The following is a 27,477-nucleotide window of genomic DNA, read 5'->3' as shown; positions in this document are numbered from 1 at the left end:
TAAGTGTCGGAAAGAAGAAAACCGGGATCCTGAATGGTTTCCAAAAGTGAGAGTCAACCCCTGCACAACTGGAGGTTGACTCTAAATTCTCTGAGATTCTTGAAATATTCTCGGTCTGTCAGAGATGTATCTTCAGGTTGGAGAATGTAGCCAGCCAATAATGTAAGGCCATAGACTAGCGAGAACCCTCAACACTGATTCAGTCCAGCACATGCCCTACTTAGATGAAAATGCTACCTTATCTTTCTTTCCTCACACCCCACACTCCACTCTGAAAGGTTTCTAATGTTATAAATTCATGGGTTGGAGGCAAAGTGGTTAAGCAACTGATGGCCGTGGCCCAATTTCTCTGATAGAGCTTTTGTTACCATTGGGTCATTTATTTAGGTCAAAATCAGCGGGTTGTTCAGTCTGTCCAAATTCATACATCTTAAGTCCTTTGGAGTGAACGTTGACCAGGCTCTTTCCCACTGTGAGTTTCCTGCTAATTGTTCTTTGTAGTTATGCATTTGTCTGGGCCTTTTTTTTTTCCCCTTCACAATTATCTGGAGATATATCTTTTTGCCCAACTTGAAAACTCTATACTAGGAAAACTAATAATAAATGGAACTCTTTGGGATTTCTGTGTGCATTTGCAAGGACCATGTATAAATGTCTGTGGGACACCGGAGGCTGATGTTGGGCAGGCCCCGGCAGTGGGGAATTAGAAAACCTTGCACCAGACTCAAGACCCCTAAGAGTGTCCAGTTTTCCCTTCATTTGCAGATGGCTGTTGTAGCCAGCTACTCCCAGGAACTGGGGAGGGAAAGAGACTCCTCACGTCAATATTGAGGTACACAACTAGGAAAGGATGCTCCAAATGCCCAAATGGGAAAATTGGTTTGGCTCCTCTGAGCTAAGGTACAGTTGTCTCAGTGCACCTCTTGCTTGACTACCCTTCTGCCAGAAAACCTTCTGGAAATAGAGGTACACTGCTTTTTGGACTGGATTTGCTTACTTTCATTCAGTCCTGTAGTCATTAGGGTGTCCCCATTCATCAGAAACTCAGCCTGAAAGCGACAGGAGTTTACACCCCTCATTCCCATAGTCAGAGTTTACAAATATAATCTAGTTTGAAAAATTCCATGCAGCAAGGATTATTGCCTGACTCTGAAACCTCTTGCCTTCTGCAAAGCTCCCGGTGCTCCACAAGCCCAGCCTTTGACCTCTCGTCTATAGCAACCACTGACAGACAATTGTTAGCTTCTGTACATTCATTGTCCCCAGAACAACCTCCCCAGGCCTCTGTTTAATTTCAAATCCAATAAAATTGTTTAAAAGCACCTATAGAGTTTAATTATTGTTTCCTGCTGCTGTCCTTTTTTGAAAAAATTTTAAATAACGCTAATATAGGAGTTGAAGCTCTAAGGCACTATAAAAATATCTTTAAGGTCCAAATTGAAGGAAGTAGAACGATCCAAACCTCTGACACAGGTGAAGTGTTGGGCACTGATAAAATATCACAAGTGGGTTATAGATACTTCTTCAACTTAACTTTTACTCAAATGCTTTCCACCAGGTACTTTGAGAGCTCAAAAGTGGACAAGGTTCATAAGAGAGTGTGCAGCATGGGGAAAAGGAGTCAGGACACATCTTAAAGTTCCTTCTAGGCCTAAAATTCTATGATTAGGACTTCTAACAGATGACTTCAAGAAGGCCTAAAAGATCTGGAGTAATGAAGCCAGATGATTTGAGGCTAGACTGAAGGGAGACCTCCCAGCAGTGAAGCATTGTTAGATATTGGAGTGTGTTACACTAAAGGGTGGCATGTAATTCATTTTGCACAATAGTGGTGGTTCTCAAACATGAGCAGACATCAGAATCACCTGTGAACCCTGTGAAAACCCAGCCCCTGAGCCCCACTTTCAGAATTTCTGATTCTACAGGCCTGGAAAGGAGCCCAAGAATTTGCATGTCTAACTTACTTCCTGCTGCTGGTCTGTGCACCGTGTTTTAAGGATCACTCTTCTGGAACCTTGCCACTCAAAGTGTGGCCCACCCACCAGTAGCAAATGCATCACCAGGAAGCTTCTTAGACATGCAGGTTCTTAGGCCCCACCCCCGGCCTACTGAATCTGAAAATTCATTTTAAGAAGATCCCCACATGATCCATATGCAATAAAAATTTGAGAAGCAGTACTCTAGAAGTCTTTGGTGCTCCAAGCAAGGCTCCTAACTGTAGGAGGCTGTGGCAGAAAACAACCCTTACCTGAGTGGATTCCCACAGTTCTAGAATGGCTTTAACTCAAAAGCATTATCCCAAAATTTCCATTCTCAGCCTCAGGCAGGAGAATCCATCATCCTCAGTTATATTCTAGCAAATGTCACTGAGGTCACATGGTCAAGGAACATTTAACTAATTCAAACATACTCATATGGCCACAGTGACTAAGAAGAAAGGGAGATGACCTCAAAACCAATTGATTAATCCCTGAACCACAAAAAAAGGAAATAAGTCTCTGAAACCAACCATAGAGTTCTATCTTGCTGTGAATCACTAGATTTTCCTACATGAATAAACCCGGAAGTAGTGTCCCTCGTCTTTGTCTTGAGTTAAGTGTGGGTCAGAGTTGATGAAAACAACCGCAAGAGGCACATGTTCTGAAAGGGAGAGTGATAGGAACTCAGTATCTCTGCCTTCAAAGTCAGCCCGAGACAAAAATGGCCAAACCTGGCTCCATCCACAGTGCTGTGTCCGGTCTGCCTTGGACACCACGGCAGCCCCACCACGCCCACCTCACACATGCTTCTGGCCCTTCATAAGCCTGCCAAGCACCCGCTAAAGACGGTCTACAATGAAGCCACGTGCATACACTGCCAGCACATGGCAGCTGCTATTAAAATTAGCTCCCGCCCCAAATCCCAAAAAACCCCCGAATTTTTGGACTTCAAGTAGAATCCGTTGAAAACAGAGTCCTCAGAACTCTGGTTCATCTATTAGGTAGAATCCCTAACATGAAGGTAGGCAATGAAGGGAGGCGTTTTTCACAGGCTGACTCTGCATGTTACCCCTCAGCTCACGCTGCAGAGGCAAGAAGGCCCGGCCCATAAGCCACATCTATTTAGGTCTGACCAAGTCATGCTCTCCCGCACATGCCCCTAGTAGTGGATTACTGAACGTGTCCCTGAAAGGGGTTTCTAGAGCTCAGATCTTTGGCTCAGCCACAAAGAATCCCAGAGCCAACTTTTCCATGACGTATGTGCAGGCCAGTATGTTTTGAGTGCGTCATTGGAGACCTAGGGGACGACAGGATGCTGGGGTGGGGATGTTGCAGCAAAGCCTGGGCGTTTGCCAGCCAACGAATGCCAAACTGGTCTGTCCCAGGTCATGGCTCAGAGCCAGGCATCTTCCCACCCTGCTTCCAGCCACGTAGAGTGGAACCAGCCACAGCAGAAAGACAGGTTGCCTCCCGCGCTCTGCCACATGCACTTTGGGGGGGTGAAGGCCTGCTCAGATTGTGGCCTCAGTCCTAACTCCAGGATAAACATATCTCAAAGACAGCATTTGCCAAAAGTGGCACTTGACAACATGGCCAGGGAGAAATGAGAATCCCTGATGTCGGGAGCCTGGCTTCTCAGCAGGGTGAACCCCTGGGTCCTCTGCACACAGGCCCCACACAATGGAGCGCTGTCTGTGTGTCAGCAAGCACAGGATGGTGCTGAGAAACCATAGCCCCCAGTAGCTCAGCTGTCACCAGTGACCATGGAAATGTGGGAACAGAAAGGCCATCAGCCACACCCCGCCCTCAGCCAAGACTGCACACTGCTTGTCTTCACCTGCCCGATTTCTGAAGCCCCTCTCCTCGCAAGGGCTTAACGAGGCACATGGCCAGGCAGGGAGGCAGGTACAGTTGGGGTCCATTAACGGCAACCCAGGGTCCACTTGGAAGAACATGAGCCTTCTCTTTTGTTATTGGCTGACCCAATGGGGCCATCTAGAGCACAGCATTGGGCCTCCTCCACGGATCCTCCATGGGAAGTTTGCCTCAAGTCTCAACACAAATGTTTTTCAATAAGCAACTCAACCTTTCTCACTCATATGCACCTTAACGTGGCTTTAGAAGTGTGCAATCTGGAGGATTTCAAAAAAGGTTGCTCACATGACAAAATATTAGTAAAAGTAACCTTAGGACACAATCTTATTTCTTCTTAAATTATTAAAAAAAAATAAAGCCATAGAGACATTGATTCAGAGGTGCAATCCAAATATGCAAGCACTTGGGTCTCATTACTATGCAGCTTAGAAAAAGTTAATTTTGGGTTCAGCCTTAGTATCCAAAGAGAGTAGGGACACTACAGCTGTTGTTGACAAGATGGACTCTTGACCACCAAAGAACTTACTATATTCAACACCTTGCTCTATGTGGTCTACACATACTAACACATTTTATTCTCAAACAACCGTATGGGCAAGCACGATTATCGACCTCATTTTACAGGTGAAGAAACTGAGGCAGAGCAAACTTACCCAGTCTCACAAAGTAGTCACAGGCAGTGCTGGGATTGGAGCCCAGAGAACATGTCTCCCTAGCCCATGCTCCTAAGTCGTATGCTACACTCTTCCCCTCTGGGTGTTACCCACATTTCCCAAAGCAAGCCTGACAGATAAGAGTGTACTTATGGGAGAATCTGAAAATGAGTCATGTGCTAAAATCTGGGATGAATGTCACTAAGCCCTAGAGGACTTGGAAGCTGAATTCTATTTCCAGTTTAATATGGGTGTGGGCTGGGGTAAGGTGGGAGGAGTTTCAATGCAACTCTCCTGTCACCCAACATGTGGTCCCTGGACCAGCGGTGTCAGAGTCACCTGGAAACTTGTCAGAAATAACTTCTAGGGCTTTGCCCCAGACCTGCTGCTGAATGAGAAGCTGCACATTAACATGACTCAAGTGGGCCTAAAGTCTGAGAAAGACTGGTTGAAAGATTCACTTTACTTCCCACCTGGGCCATCATGCCGTGACTCGTCAAACATATGTGGAAGGTGTTTGGCCATCTGATGAGGCTGTCCCTGAACTGTTCTTTCTTCATAGTTGCCCGTAGTCATCCAAGAGCACGAGATCTGCCTTCAAACCAGTCTCCCGCCTTTGGGGTAAAGTTGGTGGAAAGTACTCAAGAGCCCACCTTGCCCCAAATCCTTCCCTATCCCCTGAGAGCCCCAGCCAGCCAGCCTCCTTGTCCATTTCAGCCCTCCAAAGCCCCGCTCAAGCCACAGTTTTAGAGTAACACCTTGTTTCCTCAAGAAACATGCAAGTGCTGGTCTTCCATTCTCAGCTTCAATGTGAGAATGGAGGGCACGGTCCACCAGCTAGATCATCGATCCATTTCCCAGAGCCCCTTCACATCATCCCAACATGTGGTCATCCAACCTAGGCTCAGAATGCACCCTGTTGCATTATCAGCTGGTACAAAGTCAAATCCCCCAGCCTCCCACCACCCAGCTCTCAATCTCAAGAGGACACTTCCCTTTATTAATGCTGAAGCCCTCGGCTCCATTTCATTGCCACACCTGTGGCAAATGGGGGCCAACAGGAGTCTGCCAGCCCAGGTGTGAACCTCCTTCAAAGGTGTGTTTGCTCTGTAGTCCTGATTAAATCACTCAATCTGTCTAGAGTTTCTCTTCTTAAACCATAAAATCGGCTGAGGGGAAAAGGAAGCACAATAGCTGCAGTTCTGAAACTTGAGCTGCAAGAGCATCACCTTGACATACGGTGCAGATGCTCCGCAGGGCCTTGGCTTCAGGAGGGCTGGGTAGGGCCCGAGAACGTGTGTTCCTAACAAGCTCCCAGGGACCACACCTTGGGAGCCACTGCACTAACTGATCTCTAAAACCTCTTCCAGCCCTCATTTGTGTTGCTCCAATTCAGTCAAATAACTACTCTACGGTATTCTATTATCACAGAGCTAACCAAGAGCAAGAGAAACGTCACCTGTCTCACTTCCAAATAAATTGACTAGACACAGAATCTGAAACAGGTCCCTGGTTCTGGGCTGTCAGCACAGAGCCTGATGTGGGGCTCGGACTCATAAACGGTGAGGTCATGCCCTGAGCCAAAGTCCATGCTCAAAGGACTAAGCCGCCCTGGAGCCCCAGCGTTACAGAGTTGGACTGAGCTTTCCACGGGAGAGATATCCAGAATGCAGAGCAAGATGAAGCCCACCGAAGGCTAAGGTCGGAAGTCACTCAGCTGGAGGGCCTTGGCTACCCTGCCAGGAGGGTAAATGATCAAAAACACAAACTCCTCTCCCATTCCCACCCGTAGTCCCTCCGGCAAACCAGGCTCTTCCTAACTTTTCCAGAATGTAAGCAGAATTCCTTTGATGGCTTCTGGATAAAGAATCAGATAAACACAATCCTTTCAGACCACCAGTTATTTGTTCCTACCTGAGATCCAGTAGTGGCGCTTCAGAACGTGCAATTTTCTTGGTTGCTGTTGAGGTTTTAAATATACAGTGTCTGCTGCCATCTGCTGGTAATTTCTAGTAAGTTCAGGCCATGAAATAGATCCTACATCCAAAAAGGTCCAACATTTCTTAGATTCCTGGGTAAAGCATGAGTCTATACCCAGATAATTAGATTTTCTAAAAAAAAAAAAAAGCTTAGTCTGCTGCTTAAAATTCTGAGCGGAAACAAATAATGTCACAAGAGCTGGAGTTGGACTCCCGCTAAATAGCCCATCCCAGTATTTAATAGCTCTGAGACATTAGTTCACTACTGAACTTCTCTGAACTTAAGTTCCTCTTCTATGAAATATGAATGTTGATGCTACCATCTCTCCGCCGCTACTCTGAGGATTCAAGAGGTAATGCATGTAAGCACTTGAAGCAATGCATGGCCCTTCTTAATAAGCCCTTGATGCATCCTCGGTGATGAAGATACGGATAATGTTAATCAGTTGTTCTCAATTCCAGGTCAATTCCAACCATTTATATCAGAATGCCCAGCTACCCAGGCCCACTCTCCAGAAATCGTGATTTAATTGGTCCCAGAGTGTAGGGAGAGAGGCAGCAGGGTGTCAAGAGGTTCTTAAAACTCCCCCAGGTGATTCTAATGAAAACCCTGCAGTAAATCACCCACCAAAAAGCCACGTGTTCATTTGCAGTTCAGGGCAGACCTGGTGTCATCCAGTCAGTCAACGGCGTCTGTGGAATGTTCACTGTGGACAGAGTAGAAGCAGGGCATAAGAAAATAAAAACAAGATGCCCCCTGTTCCATTTATCGCAATCCACATGGGACGATGAGGCAGCAGAGGGCAGGTGGTCCCATGAACAGCTGTAGGTTATGGCCTGGTTCTCAACTTGTCAGCCTCACGGCTACCCCCTAACAGAAAGCCCCAGAGAGGAAGGAGAGCAGTGCCGAGACCGTGGGCAAGAAATTTTGGTTACAGGGCTCACTGTGTAAAGAGGAGGGGTTAGTAACAAGAAAGGAGCTGTCCACTCCCCCACTCCCTATCACCCCCCACCACGACCACATACACGCGCGCGTGCTCGCGCGCACACACACACACACACACACACACACACACCCTGGCACAATTCAGCCAATATGCAGCCAGGAGGCCTGGCCCAACTGCCCACTGTGACCAGTGTTTATTCAGCAATGCATTCAACTCCTACTTATTTGCTTTAATAGAAATGTGATAAATGAGCCACTGTCAGTGATTTTTTATATTCTTTTAGTTTATTTTTTGGACTTTAGGATTTTTCAGCATGGTTGCCATCTTATGCTGCATTCTGTTTAGGTAACTAAAAACCTTTGCTTAGGCGCACCTGGGTGGCTCAGTCAGTTAGGCGTCCAACTTCAATTCAGGTTATGATCTCAAGGTTCATGAGTTCACATCGGGCTCTGTGCTGACAGCTCAGAGCCTGGAGCCTGCTTCAGATTCTGTGTCTCCCTCTCTCTCTGCCTCTCCCCTCCTCTAAAATAAATAAACATTATACATACATATATATATATAATCAAGGGGCACAATAATATGAACTATGTAATCAATTTATCTTTTTTAAACTAAACATGTCTGATATATATTTAAATAAATATAAAATATTCAAAAGGATATGGTTAAACCATGGCTTCCTCTAGGAATAGAGGAAAGATTGTTAGAGATCACCTAGAGGGCAAAAACAAGCTTTCACTTCTATTCTCTGTATTACTCTAGGTAATGTTTGAATTTTTGCAGTGAGCATTTATGAGTTTAATAATTTTTTTAACATTAGGAAGAGTAGTCAGGACCCTAATAAATGAATTGCTATGTGGCATATGCCTTATGTGTATGTGATAAGTGAACACACAGGTTTGGCTGCCCTGTGTATGTATAGCATGTGCATGTACATAGTGTGCATATATATATATGAAGTATGCAAGGTGCGTATGACCAGTATGTCATATTGTGGTGTGTGCTGACATGTATGTGTACCTAGTGTATACTTAACGTAGTATAAGTATACACACACATAAAATTACTTTTAGCTTATGTGTTACTAAATTCTATGAAAATATAAATGTTATATCGAAATAGCAGATTTACCTTGGAACCTCCTAAAACATTTCACATACAGTAAAAGATACATGCTGACATTTTCCCAAAGGTGAGATGTTCCAACGTTTTACTTTTGTCTTCATCTTCTTCCACTAAGACAGCATGTACATGAACAACTTATATAAGCAAGAACTCTCCAACCAGAGCATATTCTGGTCTGAAACGTGGGGAAAAAATAATTAATATGGTATTTTGTTATTTAGGCCATGCTATGGCCTCTAGGTAGACTCAAAAGGAAATCCCAAATTCTGAACTCTAGACCCTCACACAATACATTTCTACAAAATTGTGCTGTCCAATTTGACAACTCTTTGCTTTACATTTACAGCTAGCTTGTTCTAAATTAAATTTGCATGCAATTTTTAAAAATTGTGTAAGAAGAGAACTGCTGTGCCTTGGCCAATTGCGCATTAATTTAAATCCACTTTCCATACAACACAACTCCATTCAATATAACACACTGCAACAGGGAACTGTGATAATCCTTATTGAATTATACACATTATAGGGGTGAATTTATAGTATGTAAGATATCTCACTAAAGCTCCTTAAAAAAAAATAGCTTCTGGGGCGCCTGGGTGGCTTAGTCGGTTGGGCGACCGACTTTCGCTTAGGTCATGATCTCGCAGTTCGTGGGTTCGAGCCCCGCGTCGGGCTCTGTGCTGACTGCCAGCTCAGAGCCTGGAGCCTATTTCAGAGTCTGTGTCTCCCTCTCTCTCTGACCCTCCCCTGTTCACGCTGTCTCTCTCTCCTAGAAATAAATAAAAATATTTTAAAAAATAGCTTCTTAAGTTTTCCCTAAAAGGGAGATATTTATGGAGCGCCTGGGGGGCTCAGTCAGTTAAGCATCTAACTCTTGATTTAGCTCAGGTCATGATCTCACGGTTTGTGAGTTCGAGCCCTATGTCAGGCTCTGCACTGACAGCACGGAGCCTGCTTGGGATTCTCTCTCTCCCTCCTTCGGCCGCTCCCCTACTGGTGTGTGTGCGCATTCTCACTCTCTTCAAAATAAATCAGTAAATTTTAATTTGGGGGGGGCTGTTTTACAACCTCTATACACAACAAAAAGGTGTGCTTCTGACTGATGGCTCCTTTATTTCTAGCACTTCCTGCAGGGAACCACCAGATCCCAGGGCGGGAGCATGAGCAGGTCAGGGGAGCTGCAGAACACTCACGGGGGTCCGCCCTCCCCGGTCTGAACAAACTCTTTGCTCTTCCTGCAGGAGGACTACAACCAGCTGCGGCCGCTCTCCTACCCCAACACAGATGTGTTTTTGATCTGCTTCTCTGTCGTAAATCCTGCCTCTTACCACAACGTCCAGGAGGAATGGGTCCCCGAGCTGAAGGACTGCATGCCTCACGTGCCTTACGTCCTCATAGGGACCCAGGTTAGACACGGGAGCCAGCAAGGTGCGGTGGGCAGGGCAGGAGGGCAGCAAAAAAGGAAAGACCAGGCTTCTCTTGAACAGCCTATTTCACCAACACTAGGGAGGAGCGTGTCTGATATATCAACCCTACAAACAGCCATTCCTCAGATCTGCATGATTGTTTAGCCCATGGCTGAAAAAGCAACAGAGCTATTTATATGAAGAGAAGGTTTCAATGTGATCTTTAGAAATTAATCTCTCTGCTTTTTATTTTTAAGTAACAAAGTACTTTTTGAAGTAGACACCCATCTCCAGCCCTGAGCCAGAGGAATGAGGTGGGGATGTCAATCACACTTATTATCTGATATTTTTTTATATCTGAAATCTACAATTGTTTGAAAGTCACAAAATAGGTGTGAATGTCCAAATGAACCCACCAGTCCAAATGGACACATGAGGACAGGAATTCCTTAACACCACAAGAGAAAGAAGACAGGAATTTACTCTTCTCTGTTCCCCTTAAACCTCTTGGTCTTTCAGACCTTAGGAAAGAAGTTAAAAACAGATGTACCAGATACACAAACCTGTGATTGTAAAGGGCCTTAAAGTGTTTTGAAAGCAAATAAAATTCTATAATTTGAATTTCCAACAGTAAACCCCATTGCACAAATGCGTTTAAGATTGTTCCTCCTTTTTATAGTTTCGAAACGATTTCATTCTTTGCTAAATTAGTATCCAAAGACACAGAAATGTAATGATAGGGAAGGGTTTTATTGTTATCTATTTCCTATGCCCCTGCTTTCTATTTCTTATTTTCTATTCTGATTGAAAAGAAAAATTTTTTAAAATAGTAAAAGTATTTCCTAAAGAAGGAAGATACGGACAGATAATTAACACGTCCAAAAATCAGAGTATACTTAATGCTTCTACTCTGAAAGAGAATTGTTTAAATGCAATCTTTCACTTTAATCCCAGATGATAATTTTTTACCATATTGACAGAGCCCGGATCCCTGTTTCCAAAATATGTTCAGGAAATAAACTTCTTTGTGCGATTTGAGCCTATTTTATCATTGGTGGCACTATATTGAACGATCAAGACCAAAAAAGAGGGCTCAAGGGTGGCTCAGTCAGTTAAGCATCTAACTCTTGGTTTTGGCTCAGATCATGGTCTCAAAGTCATAAGAGCGAGCCCCACATCAGGATCTGTCAGGACAGAGCCTGAAGGGGTGACAGAGCCTGATGAGGATTCTCTCTCTCTCTCTCTTCCTCTCTGCCCCTCCGCCACGAGCATGTACTCTCTCTCAAAGTAAATTTAAAAATAATTTTTTAATAAATAAATAGATCAAAAGAAAAAACCCACAAATTGATAAAGCAGAGCAATGTGCTTATAAATGGAACTCTAATGTATAAATATTTTGGTTTTTCTTTAAAAGTCAAGCCTTTATGAGCCCACATTTACACCCATTCACATGTGCATAAGTTCACATACACATTGAGAATTTTTTTGAAGTTTATTCATTTATTTTGAGAAAGAGGGAGGGGCGGGAGTGGGGGAGGAGCAGAGAGAGAATCCCAAGCACTGTCACTGCAGAGCCCTATGTGGGGCTCGAACTCAGAACTGTGAGATCATGACCTGAGCCAAAGTTGGATGCTTAGCCAACTGAGCCACCAGACACCCCAACAGAGGGAGATTGTAATGCAACTAAGATATTTGGTTAAATTATCAAAACTAATCCAAACATACATGCTATTTCAAAGTAGTTCTACCTTTGAAAAGATTAATGCTTATTCCTTGAGCAGACCCTTCAGAAATTCCTCTTTAGGGAGTCTGTATCAACACTCCTTAGAATATCCTCACAGGAGGCAAATCTTTATCCCCGTGAGGGTGAAGACAAAGATGTATTCACAGCCAGGAAATAGACTATTAAGAAATGAGTAATGTAATTTGGGACCAAATGAGGCATCACTGTAAGGTAATAAGACTGATCCATCATCGTGTATATCCTATAAGTGGGATCTAAAAATAAGTAGGAAATTTCAAAAACGCCTGAAACAACCACAGAATTATTGGAGTGAGTTCAGCCCCCCGGGGAATTGCTTTTGAAGAATAAAGCACATGGAAAACCTGATGCTGACATTTGCACAGAAATCACTTTACTTTTTTAGATGTAATATGGGCATGTGTATGTATGTACCTCCTTAAAGAAAAGTCAGTCGGCAACTTCGTAGATATAAAGTGGTGGCGGGGAGAATCTCTACCAATTCACGGTTTAAAATATCCACTAAGACCTGAAAAACTAAGGAAATTTATTACACATTTTTTTTTTTTTTTTGCCAGATTGATCTCCGCGATGACCCCAAAACCTTGGCCCGGTTGCTGTATATGAAAGAGAAACCTCTCACTTATGAGCATGGGGTGAAGCTTGCAAAAGCGGTACAGTCAGATTTGAATTTAATTTGAAATGTATGCTGACAGAAGAATTTGGTGTATGATTTGGAAGGAGTGAGCTACATAGACTTTTGCTTTAAAGTGCAGTGTGTTCACGGATCCTCTGTCTGCTTCATACTCCCCCTTTGTTCTAGTGACGCTGGAAGGGACCATTTGGTTAGTGTCTTCCCAGCCACCATTGTCTGTTCTTTTAGAAAAAAACTTGGTGAATTTAAACAGCTGAAGCCCTTATCATCTGACTTAGCAACATTTAGAATATCCAGTTGCTGTATTTAGTATGAATAAAGGGACTCATCTCACTGCTTATTATCAATGTAATTCATTTAAATGACCCCATTAAAGGTATTTAGTGATTTTCTTGGAGAAAACTTAGATTAGCATCTGGCAGGGTTATATTTGTTCAATATTTCTCACCACATAATGAATAGCCACTTACAGCAGCTGGATTATCTCACAAACAGCATCTAGAGGAGTAACGTGGACCAGAAGATAACTAGTTGGAGAATCCAAGTGGCTGCAGATAATAGCAACCACCTCAGAGCTGGAACTGTCTTCACAGACCTTTCTCCCTTCTTGAGAGCTTAACATGAATGGTGATTTTGATGGGGAAATTCTTTAGACCAAATCATTGTCTCCCCATGCCCACCAGGATGTGTGCGAAATCAGACACTAAAATGGACACAAGAGGAGGCTTTTAAATCGTATTTCCATAACCTGAGTCACCTCCTCATTGATACAGTCACAAGCCTGTAGACCCAGGCGAGAAGTTTCAGAAATTGCTTTTACTTTGTTTTTCTTTTTTAAGTCAGTATTATTTTTTGTTTGCTTGTTTATTTGTTTGTTTGATTTGTTTTTGAGAGAGAGCGAAAGTGCAAGCAGGGGAGTGGTAGAGAGGCGGGGAGAGTGAGAATCCAAAGCAGGCTCCACACTGTCAGTGCAGAGCCTGGTATAGGGCTCAAGCTCACAAACTGTGAGCTGGTGTCAGACTCTTAAACGGCTGAGCCACCCAGGCGCCCCTTTTTTACTTTCTTTTTTTTTTTTAAATAGTTTATTTATTTTTGAGACAGAACATAAGCAGAGGAAAGGCAGAGAGAGAGACACACAGAATCTGAAACAGGCTCCAGGCTCTGAGCTGTCAGCACAGAACCCGATTGGGTCTCGAACCCATGAACCATGAGATCATGACCTGAGCCGAAGTCAGACGCTTAACCGACTGAGCCACCCAGGTGCCCCCCTCTTTAACTTTCTAAAGTTAGTAACCCTGCAAAATGTATGCCCTGGGCAGAATAGGAGTCACCCTTTTAAACTGATCAAGAAAAATATTATGTACAAATTCTCCATAAATAAAAATGTGTGTATCTCTCTTCTTAAAATTTTCTTATAGGCACCAAAACTAAGGGATACACTCAAGTAGAAATGAACTAAGTAGAATTATGTTTTTATGGACACAGTGCATGAGGATACCTCACAAGTACTTGAGACATCACTTCCTACTTCTGTGAATATCTTGTCAGAATGACTAGTATAAGCCAGTCATCGAGGTCTTGGGATACTAAAGCACTTTACAGGCTCTGCCTCATTTCTGCTTCATGGTAACCCCCTTATGCAGATAGTGCTGGTCTCATCTTACAGGTGAGGAAACAGAGTCTTAGGAGATGAATATGTTGGATTCACACAGCTGATAATAACACAAGCATCTCTAATCCAGATCTGTGGATGTCACTGCTGTGCATCTGACCATGATGTAACCTGTCTCCTCCAACCATTTATTATGGCTTCTGTAAAATGGGTACATGTCTAGAGGTTCTTCTACCTCTTCCTCAAACATTCAGCTTAACTTCTCTCGCTACAGGTACATAAACACCAAACTCCAAAAACAATCTATGTGATTCCCAGCTGTCCATTTTTCACAAGGAGGTCCCAGAGGCTCGGCACCAGCTTTCTCCAGGAGCTCGGTTTCCATGTCCCCGCTTCCGTCCTGTCTACCCCATCATGTTGTCAGTGTCCTAGCCTGACTTCTCATTTAGGAAATTGTTTTTCCCTCTGAAAAGAAGTCACTCCAAAGCCTCCCATCTCATCTTGTACTTATTTTAGGAACAATGGATGAGTTCACCACTTTATTGCCTTTTGCCAGTTTCTCCTAGCAACTGCTCTCAGATACGGAGAGAAATGTGTTTAGTTTATGAAATTCAATTTAGAAGAAATCCAAGCAAGAGTTTAACTTGTTTCATCACAATTCATGTAATTATAGAGATGCTTTAAGTCTCTCTGCTCCCTGACTTTCCTGTCAAGTAGTTTATAATAACAGCTAGCATTTACGGAGTGTTTGCAGTGCGCTAGGCTTTCTGCCAAGCGCTTCACATGCCTTGTCTTAATTAATCCTCACAGCAACCCCCCGAGGTGTGTCTATTATTATTTCCACTTTCCTAGAGGAAACTGAGGCTCAGCGAGGCTGAGGTCACACCGCTAGAAAGCGGCAGAGCTGGGATATCAAACTGCTTTAACCACCGTGTTCTTCTGCTTCCTTTTTATAGCCTGTAAAGTAAAGTAAAGTAGCCTCAGTCTTGGGGCTTCGTTTTTATACACTGAAGCCCCGTATTTTAATATTCATATTCTCCCCACAGTTCAAGTGCTCTGCAAGTTCCGGTCTTTCATATTCAATTCCTTTGGGTGGTACTTTTCAACTTTCAGAGCATTTTTCTTCTATCATCTCTTTTTGGTCTCAAAGGGCATTTTAGTTTTAAAGGCTATTTTCATATCATACATATTTACAATTCTTTACAGTTGTCAAAAGTCAATGACATTTCCATAAATATTTTTGCATCCTCTGGTAATAAATATTCGTCGTTATCCGTCTACTTGTTTTATCCTCCGTCTCCTTGTCATTATTGCATTTGTTCATCTCTAGCCAGCTTCCTCACTGGTTCAGGTCCATACTACTACTGGGTCCACTTGCCAGTGACTCACTGAACACCTCTCATGTGCCGGCCACCGGGCTGCACTTGAATTCTAAGATTATAATTCATTGGATGTTCTCTTTCCCAACTCCATTTGATTCAACCTAACCATGATTTTCTAAGTTCAGACCTCCTAAGGTATTTCTTGACAAAACACTTTGCCATTTCCTCTCTTTCAGCCTTTGGCCTCTTTTTTGCCCTTTCCTGGTATCTTCTTCACCCTGCACCTTCCTTATTGTTATTCTCACTCTTTGTCTTGGTACCTGTGTCCCGCTGGCTTTGTAACATGCATGTAACAAGCATGCACCAGTGGGTTTAAAGCGGCAAAATTGCTGCAGAAATCCTGGAATCCATGTTCAGTTACCTTAATCAACTGGAGTCTTTAATACCTGCCTACAGACTGCAAAAGTCACTTTTAACGCTCCTTGTTTTGCATGCTGGCCATTTCTTCTATCTCTCGTGGTCTTTGAAAATTGGTCACTCCATCACTAGGGTCTGGGTTGCAGAAATGAAGGAGAGACAGCTCCTTCCCTCAAGAGGCCCATAGGCCAGAAGAAGAGGGTGGCTGGCAGGCCACCTGAATGAATACTTAGTCCTGAGGTAGCAGAGAGCGGGGAGTGATGAACACATTCGGGGAAGGAAGATTCAGAGACAATTTCTTGGAGCAATCGCTATCTGAGCCAAGTCTGAAGGATAAAGACAAGGTTATCAAGTGGACAAACTTAGGGACTAGGGAGGATAAAATTCCAAATAGAGAAATGAGTACGTGCAAAGGCATCCCTTAAAGCATAAGGGCACCTGGGTGGCTCAGTCGGTTAAGCTTCCAACTCTTGATTTTAGTTCGGGTCATGATCTCACTGTTCATGGGATCGAGCCCCGCATCAGGCTCTGCACTGACAGCACGGAGCCTGTTTGGGATTCTCTCTCCCTCTCTCTCTGCCCCTCCTGTGCTCACTCACTCTCTCCTTCTCTCTCTCAATATAAATAAATAAACTTTAAAAAAAAGCATAGGGAGTACATTGGCAAGTGATGAATCAAATTTCACCCACAAATGCTTTGATCACCCCACATGTGTGTTTTTAATGTGATTTAGTGGCCAACACTGAACAATGGAAGCTTCACAGAAAGATACACAGTTCTGGCTTCTAAAACAAAAACAAACAAACAAAACAATACATACACTAGAAGGTCTGGCAACACGAGGCCAGCATTTCCTCATCAACAGCAACCTTTAAACAGTCTTTCAGACAAGGGAGATACCCTTCAGTTTTTCACAGTCCCCACCCCTCCATACTAACCTTCACTGAGGTAGTGCACTACATTATNGAGGTCCCAAAAAAAAAAAAAAAAAAAAAATGAGCTGCAAATCCATCCAGTCTAGAAACATTTTCCTCTTTTAGCAATTTGTTATGATAGAATTTCTCTCCCAAGTCATTAGGTTCTTTTTTTCCTTTTTTTGGCTTTGATGTCACCTGTACCTGTCCTAATTCTTAAGTAAGAAATAAAGGACTTCTTTGTTATTAGCTGGGTCTTTAGATACCAGTTTACTGTGTCTATTCCACAAGTATTTTCTCCCCTCTCCATTTAGAGGAAATGGCTTACTTGTTCTTCCTTTCCTCCCTTATGACCCTCACTGCATCCAAAACAACATCTCCGTTTGTTCATTAGTTTTACTCTTTCGGGCACATTTGTTATTTGCTAGCGTCAGCCCCACAGAGTGTTAAGACTGTAGCTCAGGGGACAGACAAATTCAAACCTCTGATATTTCTTTTGTTGTGTGACCTTATGGAAGTGACTTCGTGTCTCTAGCGTCAGTTTTCTGAGCTGCAAATGAGGTGACAGACCTACCTTGCAAAGTTCTTACGACGATTAAGTGATCCAATGAGACCTGAGGTCCAGCTCAGCAAACTATAATTGTTGCTAAATTCATGTGCCTCTCAGGTGCGTCCATGGCCGGGAAGACTTCATTGCCTTTCCTCTTTCAGGTTACGCTCTATCTCACTCTGTAACGTGTCTCACCTCCACGAAGACAACCTGTAAGATCAGTAGGTTTTCTTCCACTTGATTGGCCACTGTAGGTTCTTCTGTTTGTTTTTTTCTTTTTGTTTAATTTCTTCTTGTCAGACTCTTGAATGTTCTGTACATGTCTGATACATTTCCCAGCTTTGAGATGATAAATTTGAGCTATTATAAAGCTATTAGAAGAGTGTTCTCTCAGTTTACATTCTTCAATCTCTATTTTTTTCTGGAAAATAAATCATCCTGGCAAAGCACGTCACAGATAACATGTGTGTGTAAACAAGGATCCACAGATCCTGAGCTCTTACGGATTGTTCTAAATATCTGGCTGTGCGGGTCACTTTGCTCCAAGGGGTAAATGAGACTGTAAGGAAAGTCATGTTTCCCTGAGACAGTTTTCCATTTCACATTGTTGAGATCATAAATGAATTGGTTTCTTTTTAGAAATTTCTATAACACGGCTACGCTGCCTTCCATGAATTCTTCTTTCTCACTCTCAGAGCACTGACACACAGTTAACAAAATACTCACCTCTTTTTTTTTTTTTTTACGTTTATTCATTTATTTGAGAGAGACAGACACCATGAGCCGGGGAGGAGCAGAGAGAGAGGAGAGAGAATCTCAGGCAAACTCCATGCTGCCAGCACAGAGCCTGCCATGGGGCTCAAACCCACGAAACTGCGAGATCATGACCTGAACCAAAACCAAGAGTCAGACACTCAACCGACCAAGCTGCCCAGGCCCCCCACAAAACACCTACCTCTTAACTGAGTTCTGTTTCTCACACATTTTTCCCAGATCACACCCAAAACCTGTTTGCTACTTTTCCCAGAACTATCAGTCCAAAACAGCTTGTATTAACACAGTTACCCAATAATGCCTTGATCCACTGTTTCATTATCTTCAGAAATATCTGAATTGGGACAGATGGGTTTTGGGCCCCTCCTCCACCTTCAAAAGGCAAAGCCCGCCNAGAGTCGGAATGCCCCTGCCCATCTTGCAGGATCGGAGGGCCCAGAACTCCATGTGTGAGCTGAGCCCAGCTCTCCTGTGATTTCCAGAATCAAGTGAGGCTCATGATTCAGTGGAGAGGTGTTCTGGATGGAATGGCCTCACAGCATTCTCTGCATATTTTTTTCAGGGTGACACAGAAGAGCTAGCCTTCAGTAATGTGCATTTCACATGTTCATATCAAGCATTGGCCACAATCCCAAAATGTAACAGATGAAATTTCATGACATTATTAAGAAAACGTTCTCTACTTTTTATCCCTCTTTTGCATCCAACTTATTTTAATGATTCAAAAAAGCCATTCTTCAATTCAAAGGGCAAGCCTTAAAATGAAACCATAAAATAGGTTTTTAATATCCAGCATCTTTTCTTTGGGTATTTTCCTTTAGCTCATACAGTATCTATTCTTTATGGGGAGTGGGGGAGTGCATTATATCTGGACACAGCCAGAAAAATTTTATTTCGTGCTTGGGTTTTGTATATGTGGGCTAATTGTCGACTTGAGCAACTTCCTGCAGAGTTGAGGGATAAGGATGATCATCACAGAACAAAGAAAAGAACACACATGAAGAGACCCAGATTCTAGTCTAGTTCTTCCACTTTCTGGCTGGGTGCCCTTAAACAGTTCATTTGACCTTCTGGGGCTGTTCACACTCTATCCTAATCTAAACCACGAGTTCCTTTAGTCTGCAAGTTGTAAGCTGACTGGTCGCTGCCAAAAATAATCCCACATTCCTGCCTTGGTTGGTCCACAGAGCATTTTTTAAATTGGTAATTATTAACTAAAAAAATCCAAAAGTCCAACTCATCTTGGAGCACCTGGGTGGCTCAGTCAGTTAAACGTCCAACTTCAACTCAGGTCATAAACTCGCTCTTGTGAGTTCGAGCCCTGCATTGGGCTCTGTGCTGACAGCTCAGAGCCTGGAGCCTGCTTTGGATTCTGTGTCTCCCTCCCTCTGGGCCCCTCCCCTGCTCTCACTCTGTCTGTCTGTCTGTCTCTCTCTCTCTGAAAAATAAATAAAGATTTAAAAAAAATTTTTTTTCAAGAGTTGAAGTCGTCTTGAAAAATACAAAGATGGTTACCAGTGAACCATGGCGACAATGGTCTAAAGCCGAGTAAGACTGCCAGCTCTTGGGGCAGGGGTGTGCTTCACAGTCCACTGCATTCCTCCCCCGCCCCTATGGTCTGGCCCCAGCCCTGCTCTCCTCATTAACATAAGCTACTGGAATGGGCATGTAATTTGCCACCCTGATTGAGTCGTGTATCTGCTGTCATTCACCATCATCCACCTATCCTCTTCTGCATCTGCTTTAATTCTTCAGTTATTCTTTTTAAGTTTATTTATTTACTTTGAGAGACAGAGAGCAGGCAAGAAAGGGGCAGAGAGAGAAAGGGAGAGAGAGAATCCCAAGCAGGTTCTGTGCTCAGCATGGAGCCCCATGTGGGGCTTGATCCCACAACCGTGAGATCACAACCGGAGCTGATCATCAAGAGTCAGACACTTTACCAACTGAGCCAACCAGGCATCCCTCTGGCTTTCTATTTTTTAAATGAGAAGCTATAGTTCTGGACTGAATTTCTATATTTCTCAAAGAGATTTTGTGATTATCAAATACACCATAGTATGAAATCATCAAAAGCTTTGAAATAAAGCCCTAAGCGAGAACAAAATATTGAATCATTTAAATACACATAGAATGAATACCAACTAGGAGGGTGTCTTTGTGAGTAAATGTATTTTATGATTTTTATTTTTACATGTTTGGGTTTGTCAGCTCCTTAAAAATATACCTGTTAAAACCGGGGCTCCTGGGTGGCTCAGTCGGTTGAGCATCCAACTTCGGCTCAGGTCATGATCTCACAGTTCGTGGGTTTGAGCCACGCGTCAGGCTCTGTGCAGACAGCTCAGAGCCCAGAGCCTGTTTGAAATTCTGTGTCTCCATCTCTGTCTGCCCCTCGCTGGCTTGTTCTGTCTGTCTCTCTCAAAAATAAATAAAATTTTAAAAAATGTTTGAGTATGTTAAAACCAAATAATAATACCAATTGGACATCACCTTGCCAAGAGATACCTCATCTGCAGTGCCTGTTAGTGAAGCATGACTATCAAACCTCATCACCCACTCTTTCTATGTGCTTTCCCAACCAAGTTGACACTTTGCCTTCTCACATACAGAAGGAGATACATTTCACTTGTACCAGATTTACACATTCTGCATGCATATGAAAGGGTGCTAAAAACAACATCATGTAGCCCTGTTGTTCACAAAGTATATTTAAACCATATCACTGGCTTTGAATCCTCTCTCAATTTTTACATTTGCTATATTCTTACATTAGGAATGAGTGGTTATGGGTCACTTTCAGAATTGACTGCTTACCAAAGGGAATCCACGGCCGTTTATTGCTAATATCAGAGTAAAAAAATATGAAAGTTAGGAGAACCGATGCAAATGGAAATGTAAAAGGAAAAACACCCAAACCAACCCCCGGCAGTCTGCAGGCCCAGCAGCGGTAGCACTTGGCCGGGCGAGGGGCTGAAACCGCTGTGCTCTTCTCTCTTCTTTCCCCCTCACGCCTTGCTCTCTCCTGTTTGTGTTTCAGATCGGAGCGCAGTGCTACTTGGAATGCTCGGCCCTGACTCAGAAAGGTCTCAAGGCAGTTTTCGATGAAGCAATCCTCACCATTTTCCACCCCAAGAAAAAGAAGAAACGCTGCTGCGAGGGTCACAGCTGCTGTTCAATTCTCTGAGGCTGCTGGGGACTGGCCTCCACCCACAGCCAAGGGTGAGACCAAGCTCAGATCATGAAGGAGGGCACGACCAGAGAGGAAGTCCCTTCGCACGAAGGCTTGCCCTTGCACGCCAGGAAGCCCCGCGAGCACAGCACACTAGTCAGCCAACTGCCCCGTCCTCTCGACCAGCCAGACGCACGCACATTGCACACGCCATGAGAATGCGGAGCCCGGATGTCAGCCAGGGCCGCTGCTGACCACGTTGGAAACAAATGCAAAGACCGTGTTGCATTTTGCATCTCCCTTCCATGAACGTGAAGCCGATGGAAAATCATCACCAAAAAAACAAAAACAAAACAAAACAACAACAACAACAAAAACAAACCCAAAAGAGGAACTCGGTTCCTATATTGGTGGCCTTACTCGGTGTCTTCTACAGAACACGGGAGTACCATACTAACCCTTTCTTCCGAAGCTGTTATTCTACCTATGTGTCTTGCATTTATTTGTATTGTTCTAAGAAGTTTACTAATTTACCAGTTTACTCAGGCCTTACAAAGCCATACCAAATTAGCCTAAAGACCATGTATTTTATATCCATTTCCACTTTCAGCACATTTCTACCAAAGCTATGAGAACCAATACGTACCTCTGAATGCCCGCCTGACTGTAAGAAGAAAACAAGAAAACGTTAAAATTTTAGAAACTTACAAAGCTAAGATTTTTGAACCCGGTTGAAAGAAAACGCCACCTGAATTGTTGGGGGTCCACATTTTTGCCAAAGATTCACCCTGGAAATGCTTTTGCTGATTCATAGCCTTATTTTTTCCCCATATTTATATTGTCACAGCAAGCTACAAATGAACTGTGTTTTAAAAAGTAGTTTCTCTGCTTTTCAATCAAACTGACTGGGGGCTAATATACAGAACTTATGAAAATCTTTTAAAATAGTCTTTATTCAGCAAAGTGAACTTTCCTGCTCCCTCGCTTCCCCATGGCAGGCCCTTTCCCTCCCTTGAATTCACACATACTCCCATGCCCAATAATAACCTGATCTAAAAGAAAGACCTGGCCACAGGGCATGAAAAAGTAAATGTTTGAAAGTCCCCAAAGGTTAAGCAAAGTGCCTCAATTTTTCCTCTTGCTTCAACCGAAGTGCTTCACAGCTTGCCCCATGCATGTTCCCAGTTCTGTTTAAACGACATTTTCCAAGTACAGCTGGTACAAAAATAATGCCTCTCCTTATTATCTACACACATTTCCCCAAATGTATATTTAGGGGATGGATCTGTGTGTGTCCAGCTCTGGGTCTGTTTATCCCCTGCTTCCAAAACGATGTGCTCTGTAGAACAGGAATTTCGGTCTTGGGAAGTAAAAGCCCCAGGAAGGCATTATGTGTTCTTTCTATATGCCTCTTCCAAACATCCCCGGATTCTTGTATCACAGAGTGAGTTATTTCCTAGCTTTTAATTAGAGACTACACAGCCTCCTAATTAGTCTTATTTGCTTACAATTACCCTGAAAACACCCAGGTAGGCACTTTACTTTTTATTTCAATTGCATAAGCAAAGTGCCTCTTTGCAACATCAAATGACACCAATTTCAGCAGAAGGAGTTCTGGATTCACACTCCTTCTGTTGGAAAAATACAGTCTTTCTAGTCCTTTCTGCTCCTGGAGAAAGCACACTGAAAAGAAGCATATGACATAGGTCTTTTCTGTTAAGACCTTCCATGACACCCCCTCAGTTGTTTAGGTTTTGTTTGTTTGTTTAGAATTTCTGAAATGTGTTTCCCTTCTTCCACATTGCAAGTTCTATTTCCCTTCTCTCCCATCTAGTTGCTAAACATTTTCTTAAACACACACACACACACACACACACATACACACATGCCCCAAACTGAAAGAAAATGGGAGTTTTGTAAGTCAAAGCTTGACAGAGAAAGCAAGGACTTTCTGCCTCTGTAGATGAAAATCAACTGTGCATAAACTATAACTCTGCAGAGGTTATGGATTCACTCTTTGCAAACAACAGTGAGCATTTAGCCCTGTAATAAAGGAAGTGCTGTTAGCCACTTTTGTTGCATTATTGCATAGTTGCATCTTGCTAAGGGGCCCCTCCTCACTTCTCACTGATGTGGATGAAAAACCCAGCGCTGGAAAAATCCAGTTTTCTCCACCAAGGATGATTTTCCATATATGTGCATTCAACAGGCAAACGGTTGCCCAAGCCGTCATGTCCCTACTGGACCACAGGGATTAACTTATTCACAGTGGGAAGATCACTCTCTCATCTTGGAACCAGAACCTGGAGAGAGACTGTTAGTGCCTGGCTGGAGAGGCTCCGAGAGGTCTCAGGAGCTAATTATTAAATAAAACAACGAAGAACAAAGCAACCTAAATGAGTTAATGTCATTCCACCAAATTAACCACGTATTCCCTGTTTCATGGCAAGAGCTAGTTCACTACAAAGTGTCTCATGCTCTAAGATTAAACAAAATTATATCCTGAAGCCAAAGATAAGAAGAGATCTGAAAGAAGGATCCTTTAACGGTCTACACAATCTTCCAAAGTCAAGAAAGGGCAGCTGATCTCCATTGGAGGGTAGAGTCTTAGCTTTTCAAAGCTAAAAGAGACCCCAGAAAATATAGCCCAACCCCCTCATTATACAGATAAGGAAACTCAAGTCCAGATGGGTCAAAAGAGGTGTGTTGGGGCAGAGCTGGAACAGCTCTCAGCTATCCTGCTCCCATCTAGTGCCCTCACCTCATACTATAATCGATTCATTATCATAGATACTAAGTTGTAGTTTTGCAGGTGTATTGCTGGAGTTGCATCTGTTCATCCTATAGATGTTAGCCACATTTCAAATACATAACTCAGGCCACTATAAACCAGATAATCTATCACACTAGTAATAACCTAGAAACTAGAGTTTGATCTACGGTATGCTTGGAATCCACAGTATACAATATGCTGAAATCCCGATTTAACAGGAGACAGCAATGTAATCCCAATCTAATGGCTTAATCAAGTAGCCAGTTTGATAGATACTTTTTTCAATCAGATGGTTACTTGGTAGAATTAATGGACTCCTTGGACTATTTTGGAAACACAAAAGACAATCACACAGTCAAAGCCATGTCATGGTAAGTAATCTGGGCTGATTGCTGCCAAGAAAAGTTATACTCAAAGAAAAATTACTGAATGCAATAACTAAAGCAACCCTAAACCAGGAAACACTAAGCTGGGAAATCCAAAAATAAGTCATACGCATGTGACAGGAAGGAAATTTTGGTCCTGAGACTGCAATAACAATATGTCTGTCTGATCATGATATACAAAGAACCTCTTGGAAGATTTCTGGTCCATAAGAGAAGTGTCAGATAAAGGGGATATTGCCATACACAACTGTCACAGAACCATCAATAAGGAAATAATATTTAAATGGTAGTAAAGAAGTAATCACAACCATGCTCACAATTTTAGGAGAAATTAAAGAAAGTTAAACCCAAAACTTGAGGCCAACAAAAATGTCATTATTTAGAGTATAGATCCTTGTGAGCAATGACCTCACCAAGAAGAGAGTCTTCAGAAAAACAATATTGGACTTGAGGTAAGCCTTTAAAGATGCAGTTTTGGGGTACCCAGGTGGCTCAGTCAAATGAGCGTCCTACTTTGATATCAGCTCAGGTCATGATCTCACGGTTCGTGAGATCTAGCAGCACAGAGCCTGCTTGGGATTCTCTCCCTTTCCTCCCTCTGCCCATCACCTCCTCTCCTCAAAATAAATAAGCATTATAAAGATGCAGTATTGCATTCACAAAGGCAAACCCATCCAGGAGACCAAAGTGTTGGAAAATTAGAAGTTGAGGTTTTGCTTTAAAGGAATGCTTGACACCATGCTGGAGATGATTACCTAACCATTTATGTCTTCAGCCCCTATGTTTAGATACCAGAATGTCACACGTGCATTCTCTCTCAAAGGTGAGAGCCACAGGTCACCAGCTATTCTCTTAAGAGTCATTGAATGGGTTGCCCAAGTACAAATAAGGAAACTCAACAAAATCAAAATAATTTCATTTCAAGAACCGTTAGGAACAGAAAAGGAAAAAGAAGATGAGGGAAATCAAGTTTCTTACAAAGGAAGTTAGGTCCTTTTAAACAGGAAACATTTAGAGAATAGAGAGAAAACTAAAAGTAAACACAAGGCAAAGACACACACTTGACGATTCTCCCAGAGTGTGCTAAGTTCTGCCTGGGGCTTCTGGAGGTCTAAGGAAGAAAGGAGGTCTGTTCACGTGAAGAGCGTTCCAGCATTAATCATATAATAATTTTAGATAATTCCACCTCACCATTCATGAAAAATGATGAAATGCTGGACAATATTCTTTGGGTCTTCAGTATCAATGCGGTGGGTCATCACGCTTGCCCATCCCCAAGCAGATGGTCAAGAGAAACTGACCAAGGAATATGAGTGAAGAAATTATCTTGAAAGTTTCTGAAGCACTAACATGATGTAAAACCTGAAGAGGGTGACTTCATGATATCTGGAAAGACTGTTGCTTGTATGAATGCCATTTATTCATCTTCAGTGGAATATCTCTGAATGGAATGATGGCATTTCACATGCACAACGACAATAATGAGACGCAAACACATGAGCTAAAGTGACAGTTCATGGTGCGTCAGTAGTCAACAAAGGCCAGAGAGGAGATGAAATGCCATGCTCTACACAGAGGCACTTCAGGCATCAGAGGCTGGGTGGTGTTCACTGCAGATCTCTGTGGGTCAGGGGAGGAACAGATCAAGGAGGGTTTGGCTCATCTGTGAATTCAGGGATGCAAGTTCAGCAACAGTTCTTGGCTTTGTTTTCTTAAATGTTTAGTTTTGAGAGAGAGAGAAAGAGAGAGCACAGGTCAGGGAGGGGCAGAGAGAGGAGGACAGAGGATCCAAAGAGGCGTTCTGTTCTGACAGCAGAGAGCCTGATGCGGGGATTCAGACTCGTGAACCAAAAGATCATGACCTGAGCCAAAGTCAGACGCTTAACCAACTAAGCCACACAAGCATCCCCTGTTCTTGGCTTTTAACTTCCATGAAAGGAAATTAGAGTAAAAGTTGCATGATTAATTTTGGTCATAATCTATTTTTTTTCTCCCTAGGGAATATTATGTCAAAATCTAGAGTTGTTTTGTACGTGTGTGCTTTAAACATGCTCTACCCTGGTAAACTTCACTGTGTCCTTGAGCTTCATGCTGCTATAGCCAGAGTGATTTTGTTGTATTTTTGGCCATGTCTTCCAAGCCTCTCAGTATATGCAGTCATCTTTGACAAATAGGGTCTGATCAATGTTTTAGGGGATAGGAGGTCTGGGCTAATATGAGGAGACAGTCCCCAAGGCCCAGAACTGAGTCTCACCTACAAGCCATGTTGGCTCTCTGAGCTTCCCAATAGCCCTGCACACACCAGTGTTCTTCAGAGTTTAGGTTAATTCTTTGCAGGAGAAAATAGTAATAATTTCATGGCATGATGGTATGTCTGGGGCAGCTTTGCAAATACACACCTAAAATTACCACCACCTGCTATTTTTGAAATCAGTTTTTTGAAAGCAATCGGATTTTGTTCTCCTCGAGGAGCCATGGGCAAGAAGGTTAATGAATTCTACATTCTTCTCATCACCTGGCTTAAATTGTTTTTTGCTCTGAGTAAACAGTCATTACTGTTTCAGTACATCTCAGCAGAATTTTATCCTAACTGAAAAGAGTCCATGTGCCTCCCCATGTGATCGCTACAGGGGAAATGATAGACCAGGGAAATAACTTTGGCTTTCTTACAACCTGCTTCTTATAGAATGGCTGTTCTACATACACTTTTGTAATTAATGGAATATTACTTCATGTACTCTTTAACCTTGCACTTTGTTTTATGCCTTGTTCTGACTTTTAAGTCATTAAACAGTCTTTTTTCCTTACACTCATTTCTGAGTGATCTGAGGGTGTCTTCATCACTCACTTGAGAAAACTGCCTTCCCCAGGCCTCAGGTAGAATGGGAACGTGTCTAGCCCTTTGCTTCTTAAGGTGTGTCCTGCGGACCAACTGGCAGCATTACTGTGGAGCTGGTTAGCACGACAGAAACTCAGGCCCACTCCAGATCTACTGAATCCAAACCTGCATTTTATTTTTTTATGTTTCATTTATTTTTGAAAGAGAGTGCAAGCAGGGGACAGGGACAGAGAGAGGGGGATGGAGGATCTGAAGCAGGCTCTGCACTGATAGCAGTGAGCCCCATGTGGGGCTCGAACTCATCAACTGTGAGATCATGACCTGAGCCAAAGTCTACTGCTCAACTGACTGAACCACCCAGTTG

General features: G+C 43.0%; 1 protein-coding gene across 1 annotated transcript in view; it reads left to right on the top strand.

Moving 5' to 3' along the window:
* The window catches only part of RHOJ (ras homolog family member J), an 86,831-nt gene extending 59,744 nt beyond the window's left edge, over positions 1-27,087 (top strand). The window contains exons 3-5 of the mRNA XM_077767212.1: positions 9,800-9,964; positions 12,284-12,379; positions 20,984-27,087. Coding sequence (XP_077623338.1) covers positions 9,800-9,964; positions 12,284-12,379; positions 20,984-21,130 — 408 coding nt within the window. The 3' untranslated portion in view covers positions 21,131-27,087. The remainder of the gene's footprint in view (positions 1-9,799; positions 9,965-12,283; positions 12,380-20,983) is intronic.
* The last annotated feature ends 390 nt before the right edge of the window (positions 27,088-27,477 follow it).

This window comes from Crocuta crocuta, unplaced genomic scaffold, assembly GCF_008692635.1.
Source record: "Crocuta crocuta isolate KB4526 unplaced genomic scaffold, BGI_CrCroc_1.0 scaffold55, whole genome shotgun sequence".
Lineage (NCBI taxonomy): Eukaryota > Metazoa > Chordata > Mammalia > Carnivora > Hyaenidae > Crocuta > Crocuta crocuta.
This window is presented reverse-complemented; position numbering and strand designations above follow the sequence as displayed.